This window comes from Zeus faber, assembly GCF_960531495.2.
Source record: "Zeus faber genome assembly, chromosome: 18".
Classification (NCBI taxonomy): domain Eukaryota; kingdom Metazoa; phylum Chordata; class Actinopteri; order Zeiformes; family Zeidae; genus Zeus; species Zeus faber.
The window spans coordinates 31,045,891-31,072,096 of NC_137210.1; the positions used below are offsets into that span (position 1 = coordinate 31,045,891).

The 26,206-nt window shown below is 45.8% G+C and overlaps 4 protein-coding genes across 8 annotated transcripts in view; 3 read left to right on the plus strand and 1 right to left on the minus strand.

The window, feature by feature from the left end:
* The window catches only part of pde1a (phosphodiesterase 1A, calmodulin-dependent), a gene marked incomplete at its 5' end in the record, with an annotated part of 36,214 nt that extends 33,588 nt beyond the window's left edge, over window positions 1–2,626 (plus strand). Inside the window, 5 exons of the mRNA XM_080018997.1 lie at window positions 1,033–1,114; window positions 1,224–1,344; window positions 1,603–1,787; window positions 1,885–2,013; window positions 2,181–2,626. Of these exons, the coding sequence (XP_079875123.1) occupies window positions 1,033–1,114; window positions 1,224–1,344; window positions 1,603–1,787; window positions 1,885–2,013; window positions 2,181–2,227 (564 nt within the window). The 3' untranslated portion in view covers window positions 2,228–2,626. The remainder of the gene's footprint in view (window positions 1–1,032; window positions 1,115–1,223; window positions 1,345–1,602; window positions 1,788–1,884; window positions 2,014–2,180) is intronic.
* A 716-nt stretch (window positions 2,627–3,342) lies between these two features.
* abt1 (activator of basal transcription 1) lies at window positions 3,343–14,106 on the minus strand (the record flags this gene model as incomplete). Of its 3 annotated transcripts, none has more annotated exons than XM_080019087.1 (5): window positions 3,343–3,663; window positions 3,757–3,939; window positions 4,276–4,451; window positions 8,541–8,851; window positions 13,944–14,063. In XM_080019087.1, 4 exons carry the CDS (start codon window positions 8,842–8,844, stop codon window positions 3,484–3,486), a joined length of 843 nt encoding a protein of 280 aa, XP_079875213.1. In that variant the 3' UTR covers window positions 3,343–3,483. The 3 variants fall into 3 exon arrangements, with proteins under 3 accessions (XP_079875213.1, XP_079875212.1, XP_079875214.1); XM_080019086.1 differs by lacking the exon at window positions 13,944–14,063 and adding an exon at window positions 9,560–9,715; XM_080019088.1 differs by lacking the exon at window positions 8,541–8,851 and having other exon boundaries at window positions 13,944–14,106.
* On the plus strand, window positions 9,712–12,158 carry rad51c (RAD51 paralog C). Of its 2 annotated transcripts, none has more exons than XM_080019084.1 (5): window positions 9,712–9,788; window positions 10,132–10,260; window positions 10,391–10,622; window positions 10,706–10,922; window positions 11,233–12,158. In XM_080019084.1, the coding sequence occupies exons 2-5, from the start codon at window positions 10,143–10,145 to the stop codon at window positions 11,722–11,724; spliced, it is 1,059 nt and encodes a 352-aa protein (XP_079875210.1). In that variant the 5' UTR covers window positions 9,712–9,788; window positions 10,132–10,142; the 3' UTR covers window positions 11,725–12,158. The 2 variants fall into 2 exon arrangements, with proteins under 2 accessions (XP_079875210.1, XP_079875211.1); XM_080019085.1 differs by having other exon boundaries at window positions 9,716–9,792; window positions 10,137–10,260.
* On the plus strand, window positions 14,066–26,155 carry cnot11 (CCR4-NOT transcription complex, subunit 11; the record flags this gene model as incomplete). Of its 2 annotated transcripts, none has more annotated exons than XM_080019082.1 (7): window positions 14,066–14,381; window positions 17,751–17,915; window positions 21,632–21,784; window positions 21,858–22,060; window positions 22,787–22,989; window positions 24,078–24,174; window positions 25,088–26,155. In XM_080019082.1, 7 exons carry the CDS (start codon window positions 14,066–14,068, stop codon window positions 25,283–25,285), a joined length of 1,335 nt encoding a protein of 444 aa, XP_079875208.1. In that variant the 3' UTR covers window positions 25,286–26,155. The 2 variants fall into 2 exon arrangements, with proteins under 2 accessions (XP_079875208.1, XP_079875209.1); XM_080019083.1 differs by having other exon boundaries at window positions 24,107–24,174.
* Window positions 26,156–26,206: the final 51 nt, after the last annotated feature.

Consider the following 26,206-nt stretch of genomic DNA (forward strand, 5'->3'; position numbering starts at 1 on the left):
CACACAGGTACTACTACAGTACAACTACAGTAATACACACAGCCTGATGGAGGAGTTCTTCAGACAGGTACTACTACAGTTCTACTACAGTAATACACACTGCCTGATGGAGCTCTTCAGACAGGTACTACTACGGTACTACTACAGTAATACACACTGCCTGATGGAGTTCTTCAGACAGGTACTACTACAGTACTACTACAGTAATACACACTGCCTGATGAAGGAGCTCTTCAGACAGGTAATACTACAGTAATACACACTGCCTGATGGAGGAGCTCTTCAGACAGGTACTACTACAGTACTACTACAGTAATACACACTGCTTGATGGAGGAGCTCTTCAGACAGGTACTACTACAGTTCTACTACAGTAATACACACTGCCTGATGGAGGGGTTCTTCAGACAGATACTACTACAGTACAACTACAGTAATACACACTGCCTGATGGAGGAATTCTTCAGACAGGTACTACTACAGAACTACTACAGTAATACACACTGCCTGATGGAGTTCTTCAGACAGGTACTACTACATTACTACTACAGTAATACACACTGCCTGATGGAGGAGTTCTTCAGACAGGTACAGTACTACTACAGTACTACTACAGTAATACACTCTGCCTGATGGAGTTCTTCAGAAAGGTCCTACTACAGTACTACTACAGTAATACACACTCCCTAATGGAGTTCTTCAGAAAGGTACTACTACAGTACTACTTCTACTACAGTAATTCTACAGTACTACTACAGTAATACACACTTCCTGGTGGAGTTCTTCAGAAAGGTACTTCTACTACCACAGTAATACTACAGTACTACTACAGTAATACACACCCTGATGGAGAAGTTCTTCAGACAGGTAATACTACAGTACTACTACAGTCATACTACAGTAATACTGGTACAGTTCAGATGAGTGGATACAATGTGGCTTGAATAGCTAGTGGAGATGGTGTCTTGTGTCCATGGAGATAAAGGGGTGTGTCTCGTTTCCATTGAGATTAAGGGGTGTGTCTTGTTTCCAGGGCGATAAGGAGGTGGAGCTTGGACTTCCCTTCTCTCCGCTCTGCGACAGGAAAGCCACGATGATCGCCCAATCACAGATCGGTGAGAGAGGCCTCCACCAATCACTGTCATTGTGTGTGAGAGCATGGAACCACCATACTACTACCATGTGCCTGTCTATCTGTCTGTCTGTCCGCCTGTCTTTCCTCAGGCTTCATAGACTTCATCGTGGAGCCGACCTTCTCCGTCCTGGTGGATGCCACAGAGAAGGTGATGTTGCCTCTGATCGAAGAGGAGAGAAGGTCCAGGGAGACGGGCCAGAGGAGGTCCAGGTAGCGCACCGCCAGCAGCAGCTCTCACTTCCTGCTCGGTGGCTACAGTCACTTATCCATACCCTGTACCTGCTACAGTCACTCATCCATACCCTGTACCTGCTACAGTCACTCATCCATACCCTGTACCTGCTACAGTCACTCATCCATACCCTGTACCTGCTACAGTCACTCATCCATACCCTGTACCTGCTACAGTCACTCATCCATACCCTGTACCTGCTACAGTCACTCATCCATACCCTGTACCTGCTACAGTCTGGCGGGCAGCGGCTCCGTCACCGTGGAATCAGTGCAGCGGCACAGCAGCAGTCGTCATGGCAACCGGGACGACCGGCAGGCGGACTTCTCTCTGGCAGCCATTGACCTACCGGCGCTGAGGCTCCGCCTCTCTGACGTTATTGGCAGCAACAAGGAACGCTGGAGGGAGCTGTCCATGCACGGTGTGCATATACACACACACTATTTCACTTGAAATCCATCAACAAATTAATGGACTGTGTGTGTGTGTGTGTTTGTGTGTGTGTGTGTGTGTCCCAGAGGTGGCCAATCAGGAGCACAACCCGCCCCCAGATAGACAGGAGGAGGCGGAGCCTGACGTCCAAACAGAAGAGCGATCACAGAGCCCGGAGAGGTCACATGAACAGAAGGATCATATGACGTGGAACGGTGCGAACCAACCACTGACCTTTAACCCTGGTGACTCATCGTTCGGTGTGATGATGTCATGGCTCGGTGTGGTGATGTCATGGCGCAGTGTGATAATGTCATGGCTCGGTGTGATGATGTCATCGCTGTGGTTATTGAAGTATTTTGGTGCTTTTGCCCTTTTCCAGGGGAGGGGCCTGAACAGGAACAGCCAGACCTTCCTGCTGCAATATGATGCATCCTGGAGGTTTCCATGACAACAAGGAACAGGATTCATAGAAGTTCTCAGTGTTTAACATTAAAGTACATTCCAATTCATTTGTGATGAAGCTCGTCACCATGGAAACACATTATAAACAACAGCTAAGCAACTGCTAGGAAGATTGCTGGCCAACATGGCCGACGACCTGCTGGCTGACAGCCTGCAGGCCAACATGGCTGACGACCTGCTGGCCAAAATGGCCGACAGCCTGCAGGCCAACATGGCCGAAAGCCTGCTGGCCAACTTGGGCGACAGCCTCCTGGCCGACAGCCTGTTAACCAACATGGCCGACAGCCCGCTGGCCAACATGGGCGACAGCCTCCTGGCCGACAGCAGTTAGCCAACATGGCCGACAGCCTGTATTGTAATGCAACATGCTCCATCTGCTTGTGTTTGTGTAAATACTGTACAGAGGCTTTGTCTACAAATTAAACTGTTTTAAAAGAAGAAAAGCAGACTCTTCTGTAAACCAGTCCATCACACTTGAACGAGGCTCAGGAGAATAATCTGGAAACAGTCAACCATGGGGAAAGTTTCTATCAGAGTTGAGGTGGTGCAGAACTAATGAAAAAACAGTGCTTTTATAAAACAGTAATTAACAGCGTAGTAACAGTGTGTTAATGGTGTGGTAACGTATAGAAACAGTGTGGTAACATTGTAGTAACAGTGTAGTAACAGTGTAGTAACAGTGTGGTAACAGTGTGGTAACAGTGTATCTCAGTGAAGTACACGCTCCACTACACCAGCTGCTCAAGAGTGATGTGGAATTGGAATGGCAAGCACCACAGCAGCAGGCGTCAGACACTCTCAAGGAGCTGTGCGCGCATCCTCCCAAGCTTGGCTCTGGAGGCTTTCCAGACAAAGTACTTAAGAAGAGGTGAGGAGCTGTACGCTTGGTCCACAGATGTGCACATGGGTGTTGATCAGACAACTTCCACGGAGGAAGGTCCATCTACCCCTCTAACCCATCTACCCCACCCAACCACACCCTGCTTCACAGAGTAGCTGGTGGAGTCCAGGGAATCATTTCACCCAAATCACAACGGTCTCCAACAAATACCTTTATTCCATGATGACATAATCACAGCATGATATTGGATCCCAGGAAAGGGACAGAAACATGGCCACATGGTCACATGGTAAGTAAAGTCCATCACAGGCAGTAAAGCATGATGCTCCTCCTTCATTCCAGTGAAACATTGTTTTTATTTTTTAGAAATGTCAACATATCAGCTGCTGGACTTGAAGATCTTGGCCAGCAGGGACACGTTGGACTGGCTCTTCTCCTGGATGACGCGAGCTTTGTGCCGGGGATTCTGGGAAATAGAGTTCTTCACTTTCTGCCTTTTACTGAACTGGATCTCTTCTTCTGTCTGACGCTGAGTGAACTGCCAGGACCTCTCGCCCATCTGAGAGAGTGGGGGGGTGAGGGGGGGAGCTTTCAGTGACTGGTATGTACAGTGTATGAGAGTGACGGTGTAAACACAGTGACTGTAACTCACCCCCAGCTGTCCCTCCTCCCCTCTTCTCCACCTGCTCCTCCTCTCGCTCTTCTCCACATTGTTGAGGATGAAGCTCGTCTCCCGCTTCACCAGAGAAACCTCCGCCCTGAGACGCTGCTTCAGCACCGAGCGCTCGTAGGCCAGACGCTCGTTGAGCTGCGTCCACTGGAACCTGTGCAGGTACTGCACGCGCACGCGCACACGCACACACACACACACACACACACACACACACACACACACACACACACACACACACACAATTCTAAACTGACAGGCGCGTGAACCACGACTTGATTTCTCCATATAAGGACAAAGAGGAGGAGTCTGCTGAGCTGCAGGGCGGAGCCGCCAGATGATCACACTGAGATGACTTAACCCCAACACAAAATTATATATTGTATAATATTGAATATTTACAATTTTTTACTAATTGTGGTTCTTATATGCCACTTCGATTTCGTTAAAGCTATGACATTATTTTCCAGGGCAGACAGACAGGCAGGCAGACAGACAGACCTTCAAGCACCACAGGTCTGCATGGAAGCAGTGGTGCTTCCTACTCCCCATAGGGGTGCTGTGCAGCGCGGCAGCCACCCTCTTGGCCAGACGCTTGTCCCTGAACTCCACCCAACCCTCGGTGAAGCTGCTTCCCCTGGAGCCAGCCCTCCTCCTCCGCCTCTTCACCTGGCTGTCTGCGGGGGGACGAGAGAGAGAGAGACACTTCAAATGTGAGCTAAGAGTGTGCAGAGACCCAGGGCAGCAGCATTTCCACAACTCTCCAACATTTATATCAATCAACTGGAAGAATCAGCTCCACCTGCTCTCTCTACACCACTCGAAAATTCAATTCCTCCTTTACCCAGATTACCTGGTTCTGCTGTGGCCCCTTGAAGAACCTGGTTCTGCTGTGGCCCCTTGAAGAACCGGGTTCTGCTGTGGCCCCTTGAAGAACCTGGTTCTGCTGTGGCCCCTTGAAGAACCTGGTTCTGCTGTGGTCACTGGAAGAACCTGGTTCTGCTGTGGCCACTTGAATAAGCTGGTTCTCTTAGAACTGCTGTGCCAGACCTGGGCCCTGGCAGTTAACCCCCAAAAAATCAAAGTGATGATGTTCCAAAGAAAGATGTCAGGGAACAAAGTGACGATGAGGGCTGTCCCTGCCAATAATAAAAGATATAGATATATATATATATATATATATATATATATATATATTTTTTTTTTTAGTGGGTTTAAGATACAAGAGTGCATATGGTGTGTGATATGAAATATAAATACAATCATCATTGTTTGGGTGTCATCATTGACTTTTCTGTTTCTCCGTTGTCACTTCAGCTCTGCACGCCGCGGGGGGGGCAGTACATTTAACATATGGGGATTACATATGGATTTATTTTGTGTGTGTTCAATTCTTATAATTATTATTTCTAGTTTCTAGGACTGTACCCGAATCAGAATTTTGTCAGTGGGAAGGGATTCGGCTTTTCAATGACTTTGAATTTGACTATTCACATGCGTGCAAAGGGGGGGGGGAGTTTAGTTGAGTTTTAGTTGTTTTATTCAGAGAAACAGCTCTCCGCATCAGGAGGGTGTTGAGGGTGTGTTCATACCAGGTGTTAGTTGTGTGTGTGGTGAGTCCGCCTGTATGAGTTTGTGTGTGTGTGTGTGTGTGTGTGTGTGTGTGTGTGTGTGTGTGTCCATCGGTTAGTGCATGGGACTTGTCCCAATTAGTTCTGTTGTATGAGGGCGTTATTATATTATAGCGCACGAGGATACTCTGCACCCCTGAGGTGCACACATACAACCCACCCCCATGTGCAGGCTGAGACCCTAACTCACAGGTGCAGAACCCAAGCAGCAGATGCCAGGCACAGACCACAGGCCAGCAGACAGATCTGCGCCGACAGACCGACACCCCACCATACCGCAACCGGACAGTTGCCCCACATGGCCCTGAGCGCTGACCCACGTAGCCAGGTGAGCTTGGAGTAGGACACCCCGATATCAGTCCCCGTCCCACCCCCGGCTGAGAAGCCACGCAGCAGGAGCAAGGCCGCCAACCACACCCCAACCCCCCATCCACGACGGCGAGCAGCCTCCAAGGGGGCCTGGTAAGCACCCGGCAGTGCTCCCTGCAGCCCCGCCAGGTCGCAGCAAGCCAGAAACACACCATCACCGGGTGCAAGGCGCCAGGACCAGAACCCAGCCAGTAGGGGGCCCACCTGGTCACTCGCTGGCCAACCACACTCCCACACCAACCCACCAGTGCCCCGCCACCCAGGAAAACCCAGCGCTCAATGTGTGCTGTTGGTAAATGCAGTTCAATTGCCTTATTGAAGGAACAGGAAAAAAAAAAACCACTGTGCGTAATGGGGACACTCTCAGCATCACTCGCTCACAGTACTAGTGCAAGTTCTGCACGCATGAAGCAGTGGTTAACTGGCTAAATATTACATTGGTTAAACTTACCAGGCCCTATTATTATTTTATTCATGTACACATTTAAATTACATATTGACATAATTTGCACTGAAATGTGGCGTATAAAACATCGTTTTCCCGGTGTCGGCGGCCCCATATTAAGGACCATTTGTCGGGTGCATTTCTCGGGGCCGTGGACATGGTTACCCACTTTGCCTTCCCGGTCCCTGTCAGGGATCTGGTACGAGCGGCGGCTTTACAGCGCTGCTTCACCCTGACTTCGCTGCTTCGCTGCCGTGACCGCGGACTCACTTTCACTCGCTGTGCCTGCGCCCAGGCCCCGCCCATCGGGACATTTAAAATATGACTTGGTTATTGAAGAATGTGATTAACGGTTTCAAATAGCTCCTATAATATACACAATATTTTTGATAAAATATGCAACATTGTTTGGGACTTTTAGACTAGTCTAATTACCCTGACATTTAAACTTTGTGTTTTGGAACAACCAGCCAGGGGAATGAACATTTGTTCATCTATCGGCAACACCAACACAATAATTTAGAACCAGCCTTTAAAATATAAATAAAATGTACAATCGCTGGAGGCAGCCGTCTTCCTACAAAAGTTGTAATTATTCTTCTGAATATGTCAGAACAACCAGCAAGAAGACTAAATATTTATTTTTGCCGAAATTTGTTTCAAATTAAAAGCCCTCTAGAGTTTTCATACACTGATCCGTTCATGTAAAAATACAAATAGACCTCTTGAGTCTATTTGAACCTACAGTCTTGAATATACTGTAGGTTTTAAGGTTAATTTTGACAAGGCACAGCTCCCAAATGGAGGTGTTTTTTTTCCTGCGACCAACTGACCAATGCAAAACTTGGTTGACTGATCTTCTCGTCGATTAACGTTTGGTCGACTATTTGAGGGCAGCCATAGAAACTACGAAAAGCCAAAGTAAGCTTCCACGCAATTTGGCCCTAAATAGATAGTTCACCACTGCAGAATATCTGACCACAGTAACCGAGAAAAAAATGAAGAAAACCCTGGATGATATAGACTCAATAAACAGTGTGGACGTGGAAAAGGGCTGCCACAGTGTGGGCGAGGGAAAGGGCTGCCACAGTGTGGGCGAGGGAAAGGGCTGCCACAGTGTGGGCGAGGGAAAGGGCTGCCACAGTGTGGGCATGGGAAAGGGCCGTCACCCTCACACCAGGCAACCCAGAGGCCAGGCTGTGCTCCCACTGCAGCCAAGGAGACGTGGAGACTGAGCTGCATTTCCTTACAAGTTGCCACAAATATCAGGACATTAGACGATAACAACGCTTAATTTAATACAATTCTAAAAAAATGCATACATTAAACTCCTCCTTCTTTCTGAGCAATGTCCTACATTTTAGGAGAAAAGCAGAATGCTCAATACATGGAGCCTGTCAGAAAAGGAGGGACACTGAGTGAAAACTGACCTACACACCTTTATGTGGCCTGTTCACTTTTATTTTACTGGATTTTATTTGTCTTGTCGATTTTTGTTTTAACTGTTATGTCTTGTTATGTTTTGGCAATGTAAGAATGCTTGTCATGCCAATAAAACTAAATATAATTGAGAGCAAGAGAGAGAGGGTGATATAGGGACAGGGACTAGTGTGTTCAGAGTGTTTATTGTGTGTACTTAGTGTGTACTGGGTGTGTACTAGGCTTGGGCGATTGGATGAATATATCAAGTCAACCAGTGATTGTTTTATGTTATGCGATTGTTGTCCTTTTACTTTGCTAATTTCTGTCCGTCTGTAATTTTTGTCTGCGTCCTTGAGAATTCATCCCGGCAAGTAATTAACCCTATCTTTAAAACCTAGTGTGTCACGGCAGGCAATGATATGCGTCACTTCTCTGTCATTCACTTCCTGGTGAAAATGCATGTGCTGTTTATTTTATAAGATAGTTCTCACTTTTGGCAAACCACATGGAAGCTTGACTACTATCCACCACAGACCACAAATCAGAGGAGAGTTTCTCATACAGATCCAATCCGCTTCAAGCCATGTGCAGCTTTTGGATTCTGTTGACGTTTTATACCAGCATAAGTTTTACCAGTTTTATTTTGGTGGTTGCAAAGAATTGTCTGCAGCCAAGTGGAGATTCGACACTTTCTGCACCAGCGTAGGAATTTTTTTTTGCAGACAGAGGTGAAGAGGAGCAGGAGATTGATCCAAAACCGATGAGTGAGAATGGTTCGCAAAACATGCAAATATATCGGCAATCGCTGGTTGTTGGGCTGACAGTGGCTGGTAGGAAAGTTTTGACATATTGCGCAACCCTAGTGTGTACTGGGTGCATACTTGGTGTGTACTCTGTACCTTCGGGCTGCAGGAAGATGCGTCCTATCTCTCCATATGGACTCAACAGGTTCCTCAGGTGTTTGGGACGCAGCCGGGGGGGAATGTGACCCACGTAGAGGATTCCAGGGACACACTTCCTGTCTGGACAGGAAGTACCAACCTCTTTCTTCTCTTCCTCAGCTGGCCTGGTCTCACCCTCCTCATCCTCCTTTCCTAGACCAACTTCACCCACACAGTCATCGTCCTCAGTCTCTTCCTCTCCATCATCCACTTCCTCAGCCTCTTTCCTCTTTCCTCTCCTTCTCTCCTCCTCTCCCTTCATTTCTGCTCTAAAGAACAAAGAGAACAAGCTATTCTTCTTACATAGGGTTGTGCGGTACAGCGGTACCAACACAGTATAAACACAGTTCAGTGGTACCAAACATTAACGTAGTGTGATAGCAGCATTTAGATAAATTTGATACTTTATTCGAAAATTTGCAATTTCTTTCTATTGCAGCCAAAAAATGGTTGGCCTCCATATATATATATATATATATATATATATATATATATATATATATATATAAATAAAACTTATTTCAATGGTTTAACAAGAGATGTGATGTTCTGACACCCAGTTCAATGTTCTTACCAGATCAGATCTTATTTGAATGACATAGTGACACAGGGAAGGGTCATGATCACATTTATTGACCGTTGGTCGTATTTCCTAATGCCACCCACGGTCGGTCCACTAGGGGTAAACCTGTTTTCTTCCCAGGTCCCGATTTAAATACCCGAGGAAGCTTGTAGAGCTCGATAGGATCACTTTCTATTTCCATTATTTTTAACAGTGCTAGCAACATAGAAAGTTTTTTTTTTTTTTTTTTTACTAAAAGTGCATTTGGCCTTTCAGATTCTGCACTAGAATATGGTTTTATACCCCATACTTTACTCCTATTATTACTTTTAGCTGATACTTGGGGTCCTCTGGTTTTAAATAAAGGTATTTGTTAACCCTACTTTTCAGTGAAACCGCTCAAGGTTTGTCTTACCTTTGAAATCGTGTGGAAATGTTTCAAATTAAAATCTCTCTTCAACAAAATTCACAACAAGCTTAAACAACGTGTGTGGGAATGGCGTCGCGTTTTGATGACGTTAATCGTAGTGGAAAACGCGGAAGTGGCCTTCAAAATAAAAGTATGAATGTAGAATCCGCTGTGAAGCGTTTTGCTGTGTCGGAGTGAAATACCGTGAACCAGATAAAGACTGCGTCGAATGCAAGTGAGTAAAATGTTTCCATATCTCTTACATGTTTTTCTTTTCACATGAAAAGTACAACCGTTTCGTAGCTCTTTGTTGTTCTGCATTCCATTGAAGTCGGAACTCGGAGAATCCAGCTCCTACTGAGTATAGTGTCAAGGAATTAACGTTTCAGTCGAAATTCTAAGTTTTTTTCTGAAATAATAACACACTCTTACATGGATCTAAACTACTCTGTGCTTTCACAGAATTTCCAAGGTCCAAAGCAACACGAACAGAGGCCGTTTAACATGTTTCACCTCATCTTCCACATTAACATCCAAATTGCTTCATGTGATTAATAAAGTCTTATCTTATCGTGTAGTCCAGCTGAAGATGCAGAGGTCAGTGTCCAGCTTGGCCTTGTCTCCATCAGTGAAAGTCAAACTGGTGAACGCTGGATTCCAGTGTGCAGACGAGCTGTTCCCACTAAAACCCCTTCAACTAAGTAGAGGTAAAGGTGTCCTTTAAAGTGCTGCGCAATCCAAAACCCCAACATCTGCACATGTTAATGTGTGCTAACGTTAATAGATGCACATTATAACAGGTGTAAAGGTGTTTCAGAGTTTCTGGTTTCTTTACAGAAGCAGGTATCTCCCTGGAGGAGGCCCTGGAGGTCCTGCAGATGGTGAGGAGTGAGCAGGAGGAGCAGGGAGGAGGCTACCTGACGGCCCTGGAGCTCCTGGAGGAGGAGCAGGACTTGGGGAGCATTGTGACATTCTGCTCAGAGCTGGATTCTGCTCTTGGGGGAGGGATTCCACTCGGGAGAACCACAGAGATCTGTGGCGCTCCTGGACTGGGAAAGACCCAGCTGTGGTGAGACAGGGCTGTCTTTCTGATGTCCAGAGTGTAAACACGTCTACTAGTAGAGAACGTAAATATGTATTCCTGGTGTCCAGCCTGCAGCTTGCTGTCGATGTCCAGGTGCCGCAGTGTTTTGGGGGTCTTGGAGGACAGGCTCTGTTTGTGGACACAGAGGGCAGCTTCCTGGTCCAGAGGTTGGTGGATTTGTCCAAAGCTGCTGTCCAACACTGCCGCCTCTTGGCTCAGGACCCAGAGCAGCAGAACGCCATCAAGGGCTTCACCATGGAAACCATCCTGTCCAACATATTCCTGGTATGTTGAAAGGCAATGCTCACGCTAGCATCTCATCTGCACTGATATAGTGCATGAATGAGATCAGATACTAAAGGTACTTTATGATGCCTGTGTAGCGTAAGAATGTCTTGTATTTCACCCACTGGGATGCTTCATAGCAATGGTGCAAAAGCACAGGTAAACCCCTGAAGAAAAAGAACATCATGTTAATACACTGCATTGATCCATTTTCTACAAAGATAAACAAAAAGTGAAAATAAGGATCTGGCCTCAAAAGGCATAATTAATGTCTTGGTCATGATGTTAACTGTCAGGTCTTGTTGTTCAGATCCGTTGCCATGACTACGTGGAGCTGTTGGCTGAGATCTACTGCCTGTCTGATTTCCTGTCTCAACACCCGAAGGTCCGCCTCCTGGTGATTGACAGCATTGCCTTCCCGTTCCGTTACAGTTTTGACGATCTCTCTCAGAGAACTCGTCTTCTGAACGGCATGGCTCAACAGCTCATCCAGGTAGCGACCCACCACCAGGTGGCAGTAGTGTGGACCAATCAGATGACCACTAGGGTGCGCTGTGGCCAGGCGCGGCTCGTTCCCGCCCTCGGGGAGAGCTGGGGTCACGCTGCCACCCAAAGGCTGCTACTCCACTGGGCCGCAAAGCAAAGGCTAGCGTCCCTCTACAAGTCCCCGAACCACATGGAGACCACCGTCTCCTACAGCATAACTGGGCAGGGCTTCAGAGACGCCGACCAATCAGAGAATACCTCTTGCAGCCAATCTGGAAGCAGGACCAAGCGAGCCAGAACACAAGAGGAGCAATAAAAACATGGAAACTTAGACTTTTTTATGGATGCTTGTTCGTGTTGAGTGTCAGTTAATTCCATGTGTTTATTAAATATTCTGTTACGCCTAAAGAGAAACGGTCCCGTTCAAGGTCCCCCTATGTTAAACAGGGTTGTCCAATTTCCCCCCCTTTCTCTACGTTTTAGCCACAGAATTGCTTCCAGTCTTTTTTAAACACTCAGTATAGCTCCATTAGACGTGTTTGGGATACCAGTGATCATTAACCAATCAGCAGAGGACACGGCCATATTTCTCAAACCGCTTTCTGTAGTTCCCAAAGTTCTTCAATCAATTAATATTTGGTACAAAGCTTCTCGTCTAAGGTTGAATCTGAACAAGTGTGAGTTAATGCCAATTCAAAGTCATCTTACAGAGGCATAAAGTATAATAGTCCTATAAAAGCTGCTGTGAAATACTTGGGTATTAAAAGTCTGGAAAGTGGTTGATGCATCATGGAAACGGGGTTCCTCAGAGACGTCCTCGGTTGTGTCGTTTCCACCAATATGGAAAATATTTCTACGTGTATATGATCAGCATATTTATGAGCTATCCCAAAGAGAGCAATAAAAAAAAAAAAACAGCCTAACAAATTCTCATTCTATTTAGAGAAAGGCGACTGGTTATATTAGAAAAGCTGATATGATGGAGGAATATAAGGATGGTGCTTTACAAGCTGTTGGCTCTGACTCGCTTAACCGAGCTTTGAAAATAAATTGGTTAGTCTTTCTTAAACAACAACAGTTTTTGGCACCATATCCCCAGAGAGATATCGAAAAATTAGGAGGATTACGTGTTTTGCTTTCATGTGATTTCACTATTCAGAAACTTCCTGTCAAACTATCCTTTTTTTCACCAGCAACCTATTTTATATGACAAACTTTTGTACAACCACAATGTCCCTCCTCATAACAACGTGTTGCGGAAATAACAAGCTGCTGGGGAACAAGGACTGGATGGTGTGGTGGAAAAACAACACTTAACAAATGAAGAGAAAGATTAGGACAACCAAGGAGCCGAGCAGTTCTGCAGAAGAGCTGCTCTTTTCAACTGTATCACAGTCCTTTATACTTTTGCACATACTTATTTTTGGCCCTTCTCTAAGGAATCCTGTTCCTGCATGTTTTTCATGGCTGCCCAGTTGTCTCCTCAGCTTTCTTGGCGCCACAGTCGGGTTTCCCTTCATGACAGTTTCTTGTGGCATGCGGATCTCAAGTTAAACCACATAGGCAGGTTTTCTACATAAGTGATGGCTGTGTTTCCTGTGGGGACACTGATCCTGGACCTGCATGACTGGTTCCTCCCCAAACTGTGTCATCTTCAATCCTTTCCCACAATGACTCATCACTTTTGGACTGACGTTGGACAGTAGAAATCCACTTTCTGCTCAACATCAACATCAACATCAACTGCTCAACAATACACTTATTCTTTCTTAATTGTATTGACATGAATCCAGGATTATCAAAATGAAACCTCTATTCAGTGTCTTTCACAAATAATTCATCTTGCATATGAAAGTCTTTAAATATATGCTAACTAAATAAGCATCATAATCATGTTTTTTTTTGCACATGTTCCTATGTTTGTTATGGCATTGTGAAACTTTGGAAACCATATTGTTTCTTTAATGTTAATTAAAAAAAAAAAAAAGGTCCCCGTTGGAATGGAAGCCGCCAAGGCTCATGGTAGAAAAGGCGAGCGGTGTCACAGTTTACATCTGGTTCTGTCTGTCAAACAACGTATCAAAAAGCACGACGATGTATGTGGGCTGGTAATAATAATAATAATAATAATAATAATAATAATAATAACGTTGAAGGTGTTTATATAAATAGCACTGTCGAGCGGCGATAAAGTGGGACAACATATCCCACAATGCAACAGAGAAAAGCTACGCATCCCACAATGCAGCTGGCGGCAGAGGTTAAAGTTGAGGTCTAACTGCTTCGGAGGGAACGGAGTTCAACCCGCCGAGAAAACAGCCTGACCCTAACCGGCCTTAGCCCCAACCGGCCTTAGCCCCAACCGGCCTTAGCCCCAACCGGCCTTAACCCCACGCCACCCAACCCTAACCTTAAACCCAACCGACAGGCCGGGGAACGTAGGGCGGTTACTTCTTACTAGTTAAACGCTAATCGGCTAGGCTACGCTAACTGGGCTAACCCAGCATCCCGCTCTGATCCAGAACATGAACTGACCCGCAGCCGGGTGGGACCTCCAGTGGGGCGGGGACACTGAGTGAACCTCCAGAGCAGTGGGACCTCCAGAGGCGCAGGGACACGGGTTGGACCTCCAGAGGTCTGAAGACTCTAGAGGAGCCATGGCGCTGGCCCCCAAAGAGCTGTCCCAGCTGCTGAGCATTGTCTCGGAGGAGGCCTGCTCCAACACCTTCGATAGCCTGTCCGCCGCCTTCCACCACTACTTTGGCCGGGCCGAGCACTTCGGGGCTGGCTCGGTGCTGGTACTGCTGCTGCAGCAGCCCGACCTGCTGCCTAGCTCCCCCCAGAGGCTCACGGCGCTGTACCTGCTCTGGGAGATGTACCGCACCGAGCCGCTGGCCGCCAACCCCTTCGCCGCCGTGTTCGCCCACCTGCTGAACCCGTCCCCCGCGGGGGAGGAGGAGAGGGTACTGTCCGGTGGGTTCCTGGGTCTCTTTATATACCATCCCTTCAAATACTACACGTGGCTTAGGATACTACACATCGCTTTAAATACTACACATCACTTTAAAAAGCCACATACCACACATCGATTTAAATACTACAGGGGGCTTTAAATACACGTGGCTTTAAATACTACAAATCCATTTAAACACCACACGCCACTTTAAATGATACACATCCCTTTGAATACCATATGTGGATTTAAATGCCACACGTCGCTTTAAATACCAAAATCCCTTTAAATACCACACGCCGCTTGAAGTACCACACCCCGCATGAAATGCCCTACGTCGCATGCAATGATACAGATCCCTTTAAATACCACATGTTGCTTTAAATACCACGCATCAATTGAAATGCCACGTGTTGCTTTAAATACCACACATCCCTTAAATACCACACATCGATGTAAATACCATGTGTTGCTTTAAATACCACACATCCCTTTTAATACCACCTGTCGCTTTAAATTATACACATCCCTTTAAATACCACATGTTGCTTTAAATACCACACGTCATTTAAATACCACACATACATTTGAATACCCCATGTGGCTTTAAATGATACACATCCCTTTAAATACCAAATGTTTCTTTAAATACCACATGTTGCTTTAAATATCACACATCCCTTTAAATACCACGCATCAATTTAAATACCATGTGTTGCTTTAAATACCACACATCCCTTAAATACCACACATCAATGTAAATACCATATGTCGCTTTAAATGCCACACAATGCTTTAAATTATGTCTGAGTGCTTGATCCACCACTGGCAAGGATAGTGATCAAACATCTGGCAACTAGTCCAACACTATAAATACTTTTCAAGCATTCACCGATTTGTCCATTGTAGTTCTAGTATGATATGCTGCTGTTGTGGTTTCAAGTTTGTGTTTTATTGTTGTTGCCCTTTGTATAAAACGGCTGACCCCCCACCAGGCCTAAAGCATCAGCCTTGGCTTTTTTTGTATTATTAAGGCTGTTTTCTAATATCAAAATTGATCGCTACATATTGTCTTTCTATCTTATTTCAAATGGGTGTATTGAATGAAGAATCTTTGTCACACACCACACATGCACACGCTTGTCCTTCCCTCGAGGCAGGAGCAGTGGGCAGCATTCGTGGACGCGCCCGGGGACCTGGTGATGAGTGTCCATCGCTGGTCAGATGATGATGTGTGCATGTTTTTGGTGGGGGTCCTTACTGACGTGAGGTGGAGGAAACCCCATGTGAGCACGGGGAGAACATGCAAACTCCACACAGAAAGGCTCCTATCTGGGAGATAACCTGCCGGAGCACGGTGCCAACAGCGCCCCAGGCGGGAATGGAACCCAGGACCTTCTTGCTGTGAGGCAGCAGTGCAATGCACTGCGCCAACAGTGCATTGATTGAAATTTCCGCCCTCTGGTGCTCCAAAACCACATGCGCTCTCACTTAACTTTTAAGTTTTGGAGCACGCTGCTTGAAATCCTCTGTGTTCCTCTGTATGAGGCGCCACCGCTTTCCCCTCCCATGCAACATGAGCCAATCAGCAGCGGCACTCATCAATGTCACGTGATCGCTTAACCAATCAGATTTTAGAGGCAGGTCGTAGAAGGTTTCACTACAGATAACGTCTGGTAAATACAAACTGTCAGTTAGTTGTTAACGTGTGGAAAGTATATGAAAAGTAATGAAGGGAAAATGAAGTTTTTACATTAAAAAATCTCTAAAATAGACCAGATCAAATATACAGTGCATCCGGAAAGTATTCACACCCCTTCACTTTCCCCACATTTTGTTATGTCACAGCTTTATTCCAAAATGGATTCAATTCATTTTTTTCCTTCATCAATCTACACACAATACCCCCTAATGACAAAGCAAAAAACCTTTTTTTTAGAAATTTTTGCAAATGTATTAAAAATAAAAAAACTGATACCACATGTACATACAGTGGGGCAAAAAAGTATTTAGTCAGTCACCAATTGTTCAAGTTATCCCACTTCAAATGCAAATGCTCTCTAGCAAACTTCAGACGGGGCTGGACATGTAATGGCTTAAGCAGGGGGACACGTCTGGCACTGCAGGATTTGAGTCCCTGGCGGCGTAGTGTGTTACTGATGGTAGCCTTTGTTACTTTGGTCCCAGCTCTCTGCAGGTCATTCACTAGGTCCCCCCGTGTGGTTCTGGGATGTTTGCTCACCGTTCTTGTGATCATTTTGACCCCACGGGCTGAGCTCTTGCGTGGAGCCCCAGATCGAGGGAGATTATCAGTGGTCTTGTATGTCTTCCATTTTCTAATAATTGCTCCCACAGTTGATTTCTTCACAACAAGTTGCTTACCTATTGCAGATTCAGTCTTCCCAGCCTGGTGCAGGTCTACAATTTTGTTTCTGGTGTCCTTTGACAGCTCTTTGGTCTTGGCCATAGTGGAGTTTGGAGTGTGACTGTTTGAGGTTGTGGACAGGTGTCTTTTATACTGATAAGGAGTTCAAACAGGTGCCATTAATACAGGTAACGAGTGGAGGACAGAGGAGCCTCTTAAAGAAAAAGTTACAGGTCTGTGAAAGCCAGAAATCTTGCTTGTTTGTAGGTGACCAAATACTTATTTTACCGAGGAATTTACCAATTAATTCATTAAAAATCCTACAATGTGATTTCCTGGATTCTTTCCCCCCATTCTGTCTCTCCTAGTCGAAGTGTACCTATGATGAAAATTACAGGCCTCTCTCATCTTTTTAAGTGGGAGAACTTGCACAATTGGTGGCTGACTAAATACTTTTTTGCCCCACTGTATGTATTCACACCCTTTACTTTTGCACCATTTGTTAACATTTCTAAAAAACCTTTTTTGCTTTGTCATTATGGGGTATTGTGTGTAGATTGATGAGAAAAATATAGGAATTTAATCCATTTTGGAAAAAGGCTGTAACATAACAGTGTGAATACTTTCCGGATGCACTGTATATATTTTTAAACAAAATTAAGAATAATAAAAAAAATGCCCTGGATCTATTGATCAGTCATTCCGATCATGCATTAAAGGCAGAGAAAATAATATATCAATGATCAATAACGTGACTATGTTTTGTGTCCTCTGAGGGCCGACCCCCCCCCCGGGCATACTTGACAGCGGGCCTATCAACTTTTCTAGGGGAAACCCTGCCCCTGGGACAATAACATTTTTTATTAATAAGTATTTATACTCAGCCATATGAAGCTGAAGACAAGTGATTGAGAAATGGTTTTATGGAACATATTGGTTTGGTCAGAAATGGTCTCTGACGACAATATATTTCAAATATAAAATGTTTTTAATTTGTATTTTCTCCGGTGTGAACCTCCACCAGGCTTCCTCCCCCCTATCACCCAGCCAGAGAAGTTCTTCCTGTCGCAGCTGATGCTGGCTCCACCCAGAGAGCTGTTCAAGAAGACTCCCAGACAGGTCTCCTGCATGGACGTGGGCAACATGCCGCAGGCCATCGACATCAGCGGGCTGCAGCTGGCCCTGGCAGGTTAGGCCACCCCCCTTTATGCAGTGTTTCCCACAGGTCTGAAATATAATTCTGGTGGTAGCCAGCGCGGGGGGGGGACAACTAACGACACAAATTACAGTTTTCAGAGTTCCTGTGAACGCAGCATCACTTCCTGCTTTGGAGCGCTTTGTAATCCACCTGAACCAGAGAGCTGTGTCCGCACCTTCTAACGTAATACCAGAGAGCGAGTCCACTAGTTAATCGATCATGGATGACGTTGTTCTCCCGGATGGATAAATAAATAAATAATAAAAAAGCTAAACTGGGTCGCAAAATATACTTTTGCAGCCGTTGATATACCTGGGCGGGTGGCCCACCCAAGAAGTCTTATGTGTGGGGAAACACTGTTATTTGACCGTAGGAATCCTACATATGTCCACGATGAATCCATATATATGTGATATATATATTTCAAGGAATAGGACATTGGTCCAAGATCTACGGAAATAGAATACCAGAGATTCTCCCCAATTCAAAGGTCCGTATCATTAGATTTTTATAAATAATCGATTCATTGACAACATAAAAGTTAATGATGTCACCAGTGGGCGTCGCTATGGCACGTGGAGACCTATACGAAGTCTGGGAATTTTTTGACTCGATGCAAGGCGTGTGGCCCCTCATTTCAAAATGGAGAAGTGCGCGAGTTACATACTTTAACTTTTTGATGTGACGGATGAGCCTGATTTACGTAGCAGATCACGTCTGGAGCTGCTGGAGTACTGCTACTACTTCCTGGCTGGGTATTTTTTGTCTCAAAACGCCCTGCACCCCTAAGACTCCTGTTGATTCAGTAACAACAAGATTGCAGTTTGTTCAGTTCTTATCGATAAGACAATCTTAATCGATTAAATTCTTATTAGCAATTAATCAATAGTAGATTAATTGTTTATCCCTATTACAAATATATTCGCACTGGTGGGTGTGCGGCGCACACAGGGAACAGGGCAGCTCGGGTGGAACAAGGATTTTCAACAAACGCAATCATGGGAGAGCTTGTTGCGGTAAAGAATACCATATTCCACTATAGGGAATTATTTGGGTTTTAAACCGGACACAACCGGCAAGCCAAGGTCGAAATGAAGTCATTTAGCATCTTTGCAAATGAGTAGTGCTAGCAACATCTTCATCATCTTCTTTTGGCTGCTCCCGTTAGGGGTCGCCACAGCGGCTCGTCTGCCTCCAATACCTTCTGTTCTGCACATCTTCTGCCCTTACTAACACTACCAATTAAAATGGTCTTCTTTTGCACTTCCCTCAGTAGGAGGATGCATTTCTCCTACTGAGGATGCATGTAGCATTTGTTTGTGGATTGAGAGGCCCCAAAACCTGACATTAGATGGTAATGTCAGCTGCACAGAGCTCGAGCTCTGAAGAAGAAGAAGAAGATCCACACATTAGAAGATCCACACAGGTGAGTCAGTGGCATTACGTCCCTACCGACCTAAATCCTGCTGATCAGGCTTCAAGAGCCAACCCAGCCAATCAGCTAGCCCTCTCCTCTTGGCTAAATGGACCTGCCTTCCTCACAAGGGCTCAGGAAGTTCCACCTCCTGAGACAGGCTTCGACCTTCTCAACCCTAGAACCTATGTAGAGCTACGCCTGAGGTCACTGTCCGTGTCACACGCCTTTCCATCAGCAGAGTGCAGTTCAGGAATTTCTCCAGCTGGAGGTCTCTCAAGAGCCGTGGCTAGGCTCACGCACCTCGCTCACTCCTCCACCCGAGCTTCTTGGGAAAGCCCATGTCGCGGTTGGCATGCCTGTAACAAACCCCTCTCCATAGAGCAACACCACCAAGCAAAGATCATTCTAGGGGCCCAGAGCAAAATATATGAGAGGGAGATCAGTGCCATCCAAAGCGGCAGATAAGTCCCCAACTGAAATCCGTTTAGCAAACTCTGTCCTTTCATCGACCCACATGGCCTCCTTAGAGTCAGAGGGCATCTGGCAAAAGCAGAGGTCGCTCCGGAGGTGGCCCGCCCAATACTGGTTCCGGGCATACACCACGTCACCACGTTGATATTCAGACACTTCCACGAGCAAGTTCAGCATCAGGGCCGACACTTTACCGAGGGAGCGGTGAGTCTTAGGTCATCGGGGGTAAGCGGTCCATCAGCGCCACAATCTACGGCTGCATGACCTGTCGCAGACTGCGAGGTGAGACGGGAGAGTAGATCATGGCAGGCCTACCCGTTGATCGCCTTAGCACGGACCCTCCCTTCCCTTACGTAGGGGTAGATGTGTTTGGCCCTTGGCTCGTAATCGCACGAAGAACCCGAGGAGGACAGGCGAACAGCAAGCACTGGGCCGTCATCTTCACGTGCATGAGCTCACGTGCAGTACACATCGAAGTGCTGGAGTCAATGTATTCCTCCAGCTTAATTTACGCCCTTAGTTGCTTCTTCTACCATCAGGGGTCCTGTGAAGGAGTTTAGGTCAGATTGCGGAACCAACTTCGTGGGCAAAGCAAGGAGCTCCAGATAGACTCCATCAGGCCCAACGACAAGCAAATAGAGATCTACCTGACAGAGCGCGGGTGCACATGGAAGTTCAACCCCCCCACACGCCTCACATAGGCGGCAGCTGGGAACAGAGGAGTCACACGACGTATACTGGACGCCATGCTTCTCAAACATGGGATGACAGCGAAGCTGACCCAGGTCCTTACAGCATTCATGTCAGAGGTCACAGCGATAAGTCTATGCGAGGCCTTTGACATCGGTTTCCACGGACCCAGAGTACCCAACCATTCTCACTCCCGCTACTCTGCTCACCCAGAAGGTTGGCTACCCCCGCCACCTCCGTGCCAGTTCAATGAAAGGGACCTGTTCAGTCACCGATGGCGACAAGTCCAGAGTTTAGACAAACACCTTCTGGGAATGGTGGAAACTCGACTACATCGGTGGCCTGCAGGGGCGCCCGTATATGGAGTGAGTGAGAGTGAGAGGCTGAATATGCAGGAAGGGGACATTGTCCTGCTGTGAGACAGCCAGGCCAGGAGGAACAACTGGCCCCTTGAGCTTGTCACCAGGGTTTTTCCCAGCGACGATGAGAAAGTAAGGAAGATTGAGAAAGACGAGCAAGGACGGTACAGCGAAGCTGTTCCTTAGGGCCGTCTCGGAGGTCATCCCTCTTCTGCCCAGGAACTCCAAGGCAGAAGATCCTGAAGCACAATTCCCCAAGGTCAAGGATCCTGAGGGGTTGACATGTTACAGATGAAGAAGCCCAGAAGCCCACCCCCCACCCACCAAGCCTGTGTTGCGACATCACAGCACTGTGATGATAGTATGACATCAGAGAAGGCATAGACAGACGAAGACACAGTCAATCTGATGACGTCCGAGGCCTGGATGATCATCTCTTCCATCATGGTCACTGCCCTTAGGAAAGCACAATCTGTAAGTTCATATGTATACAATGTTGGAGCTGTGACAACGTATTAACAGGTTATCTACATCTGCATAGAGAATGGTTTATCTGCATATTTCTGTATTGTTCCACAGTTTTACACCGCTTTCATTAAAGATTCCAAGAGTGAGATCCTGTCTCCGGGTACTTTTTACAAGAGTGTTTATTTGCTGTATAGCCACGTATGGTTCAAGTGGTGAGGGCAGAAGAGAGATATATTTATATTTCATTTGATTACTTATATTTGTACAGAAATTCTTCCATATTTTTTTTGTCTTTTTCCCAGAGCGCCAGTCTGAGCTTCCCACGCAGAGCAAGGCTAGCTTCCCCAGCATCCTGAACGACCCGGACCCTGACTCATCCAACTCCGGCTTCGACAGCTCCGTGGCCAATCAAATCACGGAGTCTCTGGTCACTGGGCCCCGCCCCCCCCTGGAGAGTGAGTCTCAGTTCAAACCCAGCATCCCTGTCCCTTCAGGACTTCCTGTGGAAACCGTTTTTTCTCTTTCCAGGTCACTTCCGTCCCGAGTTCATCCGCCCGCCGCCCCCGCTTCACGTGTGCGAGGACGAGCTGGTGTGGCTGAACCCCACGGAGCCGGATCACGCCATCCAGTGGGACCGCTCCATGTGCGTGAGGAACAGCACGGGCGTGGAGATCAAACGCATCATGTCAAAGGCCTTCAAGAGCCCGCTGTCCGCCCAGCAGCAGACCCAGGTGATGGATACCATGGCAACCAGTGATGTACTGAGTAGACATACTGATCAACATATACTATAAATCTATATGAACTGACCCTCTTCTGAAATCGCCCACTAGAGGGCGGCAGACCTGCTTGTATCTAGTTTGTGCATTTTGAAAATAGACAGCAGTAGACAACATACGGAGGGAGAGAGCTTATTTTTTAACATGAAAAGTGGTTGACAACAGAGCAAGCAGACATTAGCTGTGATGGTTATTGTTTAGCCCTGTCCAAGGAGCCAACCCTAGCCTCTGGAACGTTCCTCAGAGAATTTTTCACTCAAGGTTCTCCTTTCATGTCCTTCTGCTGAGCTTTAACTTCATATTAGGTTGTCTACAGCTCATTTAGACGCTAAAATGTATTCAATTGATTTGGGGAAAAAAAAAGCATTAAAAGATCCGTAAATTTGATTATTTTGGGAATTGTTTTTATCTTAACTAATATATATATTTTTATAATTCCAACGTTTACTATCCCCGAAAAACATGGCTCATCAATAACTGTTGACCAGGGAAACCAGATTTCAGCTATTGACAACCTTCTTGTGCCTCATTGCCCACCAAAATGTGATTTTCGGCAACCATCTTGTCAGTCTTGGCAACCAACTGCTGATCTATTGGTTACCACCTAATACTTGGTGTCCTGAATCAGTTTGAATGAAGTTTAAAGAGAACTACTAACCCCGCCCCCCTGGTCCTCAGTTGCTAGGTGAGCTAGAGAAGGACCCCAAGCTGGTGTACCACACGGGGCTAGCACCCTCCAAGCTGCCCGACCTGGTGGAGAACAACCCGCTCGTTGCCATAGAGATGTTGCTCAAGCTCATGCAGAGCAGCCAGATCACAGAATACTTCTCCGTTCTGGTCAACATGGACATGTCTCTGCACTCCATGGAAGTGGTCAACAGGTAGGAGCCGGACACCCACCTCATGCACCCCGGGGCCAACGCACACACCCACGGGCCACCAGATTTGATCATCTGATCTTGACTGGTGGTTTTAATCTACATACTGACCAAGTTTAAGACTTAGGAACCTTAGAATTTTTAAATCTTCTTGGCTCCTTTGACCTCATACAGCATGTAAAAGATCCACACACAATGCTAGACATACTCTAGACCCACGACTTACAAAATAATTTGTTATAGACATCTCTAATATCCTAGATGTGACTGTCTCCAATCTGTGTTTTTTTGGAGCAACTATTAACATTGCAAAAAGAAACACTGTCTGTACTCGAACCCTAACCCGAAAACAGGGTGGGTCTCTTAGGGACCGTATTAAATTGGGTTTGCGCCTACATCACAGGAAGAAATGGAATTATGAGGTTGGGTCCTTTGATGTCCAAACCGATAAAGTAAGTGTTTTGGGGTCTTTACATGCTGCCGCTTGGAAATCTTAGGTCGGTTTCATTGTGCCGACCACACTCGGCTGTATAGAGCTGTGAAGCACCAAAACCCTGAAAGCCTCTCAATATTACCAATTGCATCGCGGCCATCAATGACTGGATAAACTCAAACTTCCTGAAGCTTATTGAAGATAAAAGCCAGGTCCTAGTCGTTGGTGCTGATCAGAGGGTTTGGTTCGGAGTTAGCGCAGCTAACTTTATTTTTGGTCAGCACCAAAAATAAAGTTGGTGAAGCCTCTTTCTCCTCTTAGGCCCCTCAAGCCTGGAGAGCATACCACTGTCTGTTTGCATGGCTGAATCTTTTGACATGTTTAAAAAGCATCTAAAAACATATGTTTCATTTAGGTTGTTGTTTTTTCTTTTTTTGTTTTGTGTGCTTTTATTTAGTGTTCTTATTGACTGGCATATGTTTTTGTATAGCAACTTTTAGCTGCTTTTTGCATGAAAGGTGCTATATAAATAAATAAATACATTTCAACTAGTAGTACTCACTAGTACTGTATTAGTACTTATTGTGTAGTAGTTGTATTGACTGTAGTACTGAACTAGTACTGGCTGTGTACTAGTACTGACTAATACTGTGTGCAGGCTGACCACCGCTGTGGACCTCCCTCCAGAGTTCATCCACCTCTACATCTCCAACTGCATCTCCACCTGCGAGCAGATCAAAGACAAGTACATGCAGGTAAGCTGTTGCCATGTTGATCCCATCCCTCATCCCAAATGAATGTGTATTTTCACTCATTTCAATCATGTTCCGTGTTAGAGTTGTACATAAGATGAACTCATTCACCATCGTCCTGGAACCGTCCCAAATTTAAAATGTATTTATTTGTATGATTAAATCATTCATAGCTTACGTTAAAGGCATCCATCAGTATCAATGAACAAATAGCACATTAACCTGTATATTGAAGGAAAATATTGGATTTCATACATCAGAAAAGATAATGTGGGAACAATGGAATAGCAAATATTAAAATGATTCTGGACACAAACTGAAAAGAAATACAGAAAAACGTCAAGATATTTGTGATAATTTGCATTGAATATAACTGATCTGGTTTAAAGGGCTCAGGGAGTCCTCTCTCTCTCTCTGTCGCTCTGTCTCTCTCTCTGTCGCTCTCTCTCCCTGTCGCTCTGTCTCTTGCTCTCTCTCTCTCTCCTCTGTCTCTAGCTCTCTCTCTTGCTCTCTCTAGCTCTGTCTCTCTTGCTCTCTCTTGCTCTCTCTCTCTCTCCTGTCTCTCTCTCTGTCTCTCGCTCTCTCTGTGCGTAACACCAACTGAACCGAACTAAAGACTCTTTTTACTCAAGAGATTCGTCAGGAACGACCCTCAAAGAGTCGAACAGTCATCTTTATTATGACATCACAGCATGCGCCCGTCTCTTCATCTTTATTATGATATCACAGCATGCTCCCGGCACATAAGGGCTTCCACGTTGTCTGGCTCCGCTGGGTGATGAGATGCAGGGTCGCTCAATCAGTTATTTTCCGGTGACAGGCACAGTGCCCTGTTAATGATGTCATTGACAACATTGTAGTGGGGGTTAGATGAGTGTCCGTGGTTCAGGTGGCTCTGTCCTTCCTCTTCCTCCAGAACCGCCTGGTGCGTCTGGTCTGTGTCTTCCTTCAGTCCCTGATCCGCAACAAAATCATCAATGTCCAGGACCTGTTCATCGAGGTCCAGGCCTTCTGTATCGAGTTCAGCCGGATCCGCGAGGCTGCCGGCCTCTTCCGTCTACTCAAGACCCTGGACACTGGAGAGACCCCTGCCGAGGCCAAGCCCACCAAATAGCGCTCCCTACCTAGGCAGAACCTGCCAAATTGTGCTCTCCTACTAAACCTTCACCAATTAGAACCTGCCAAATAGTGCTCCCAACTCAAACCCTACACAGGTAGAACCTGCCAGATAGCGCTCTTACGGTTTAAAATGGCCCAAGTTGCCAAATTGGGCCCTGGAGACCCCTATTGTAAATATGAAACTCTGACCCTTTCAATTTATCTCTCTTCCTGGAAGAGAAGCTGCAGATGGACTCGTTTTGGAAATTACCTTTTTTTTTATTCCAAACGTCACTTGTGTATTTTGGTAGATGGAGGTTTTTTTTTTTTCCTTGACCAGAATGTTTGGTTCTGTTCTGCTTCTGTTTTATTTTTTTCAACTCGGGGGGCTGAAATCTCTTAAACGTTACAATAAATGTTCATTTTTTCAGAAAATTGGTGATCAGAATCACATTAATAACACTGAAAAATACCTATCACGTGCAATGAATTGAAGAGCTGAAGGTACCATTGGATATCCCAAAATATTACCACACTGAGATATTGACGTATTGAGTCAAATAAATGGTCGTTCCACGCTGAAAATTTGAATCATGTGAAAATACCTCTTGTACAAAATTGTTATAAACAATATAAATGTTTTTATGAATGGAAAACCTTTTCTGAAGCCATTGACAGCAAAAAAACACCTGTGTATTTATCAATTATGCTTATCTTTAACTATTAATAAAGTTACAATGCCAGCGAAGTGAGCCAAGCTCCACATAAATACATCCACTGATATCAAACAATTAGAGATACAGCTGTTGACCTTATAGATACTAGATATGGTTTAGTTTGTTTTCTGTTATCTGCTCCTTATTCATTAAAACATCCATCTAGGCTGCCCAACTTTCCTCTCAAATTCTTATACCTGCAAAAATATGTAAACACACTT

Excerpts from the sequence above, each read along its gene's own strand:
- rad51c (XM_080019084.1), top strand. The coding sequence starts at position 10,143 with ATGCAGAGGTCAGTGTCCAGCTTGGCCTTGTCTCCATCAGTGAAAGTC. Across the intron at positions 10,623-10,705 it reads CTGGGAAAGACCCAGCTGTG|CCTGCAGCTTGCTGTCGATG; the intron begins GTGAGACAGGGC and ends CCTGGTGTCCAG. Across the intron at positions 10,923-11,232 it reads TCCTGTCCAACATATTCCTG|ATCCGTTGCCATGACTACGT; the intron begins GTATGTTGAAAG and ends CTTGTTGTTCAG.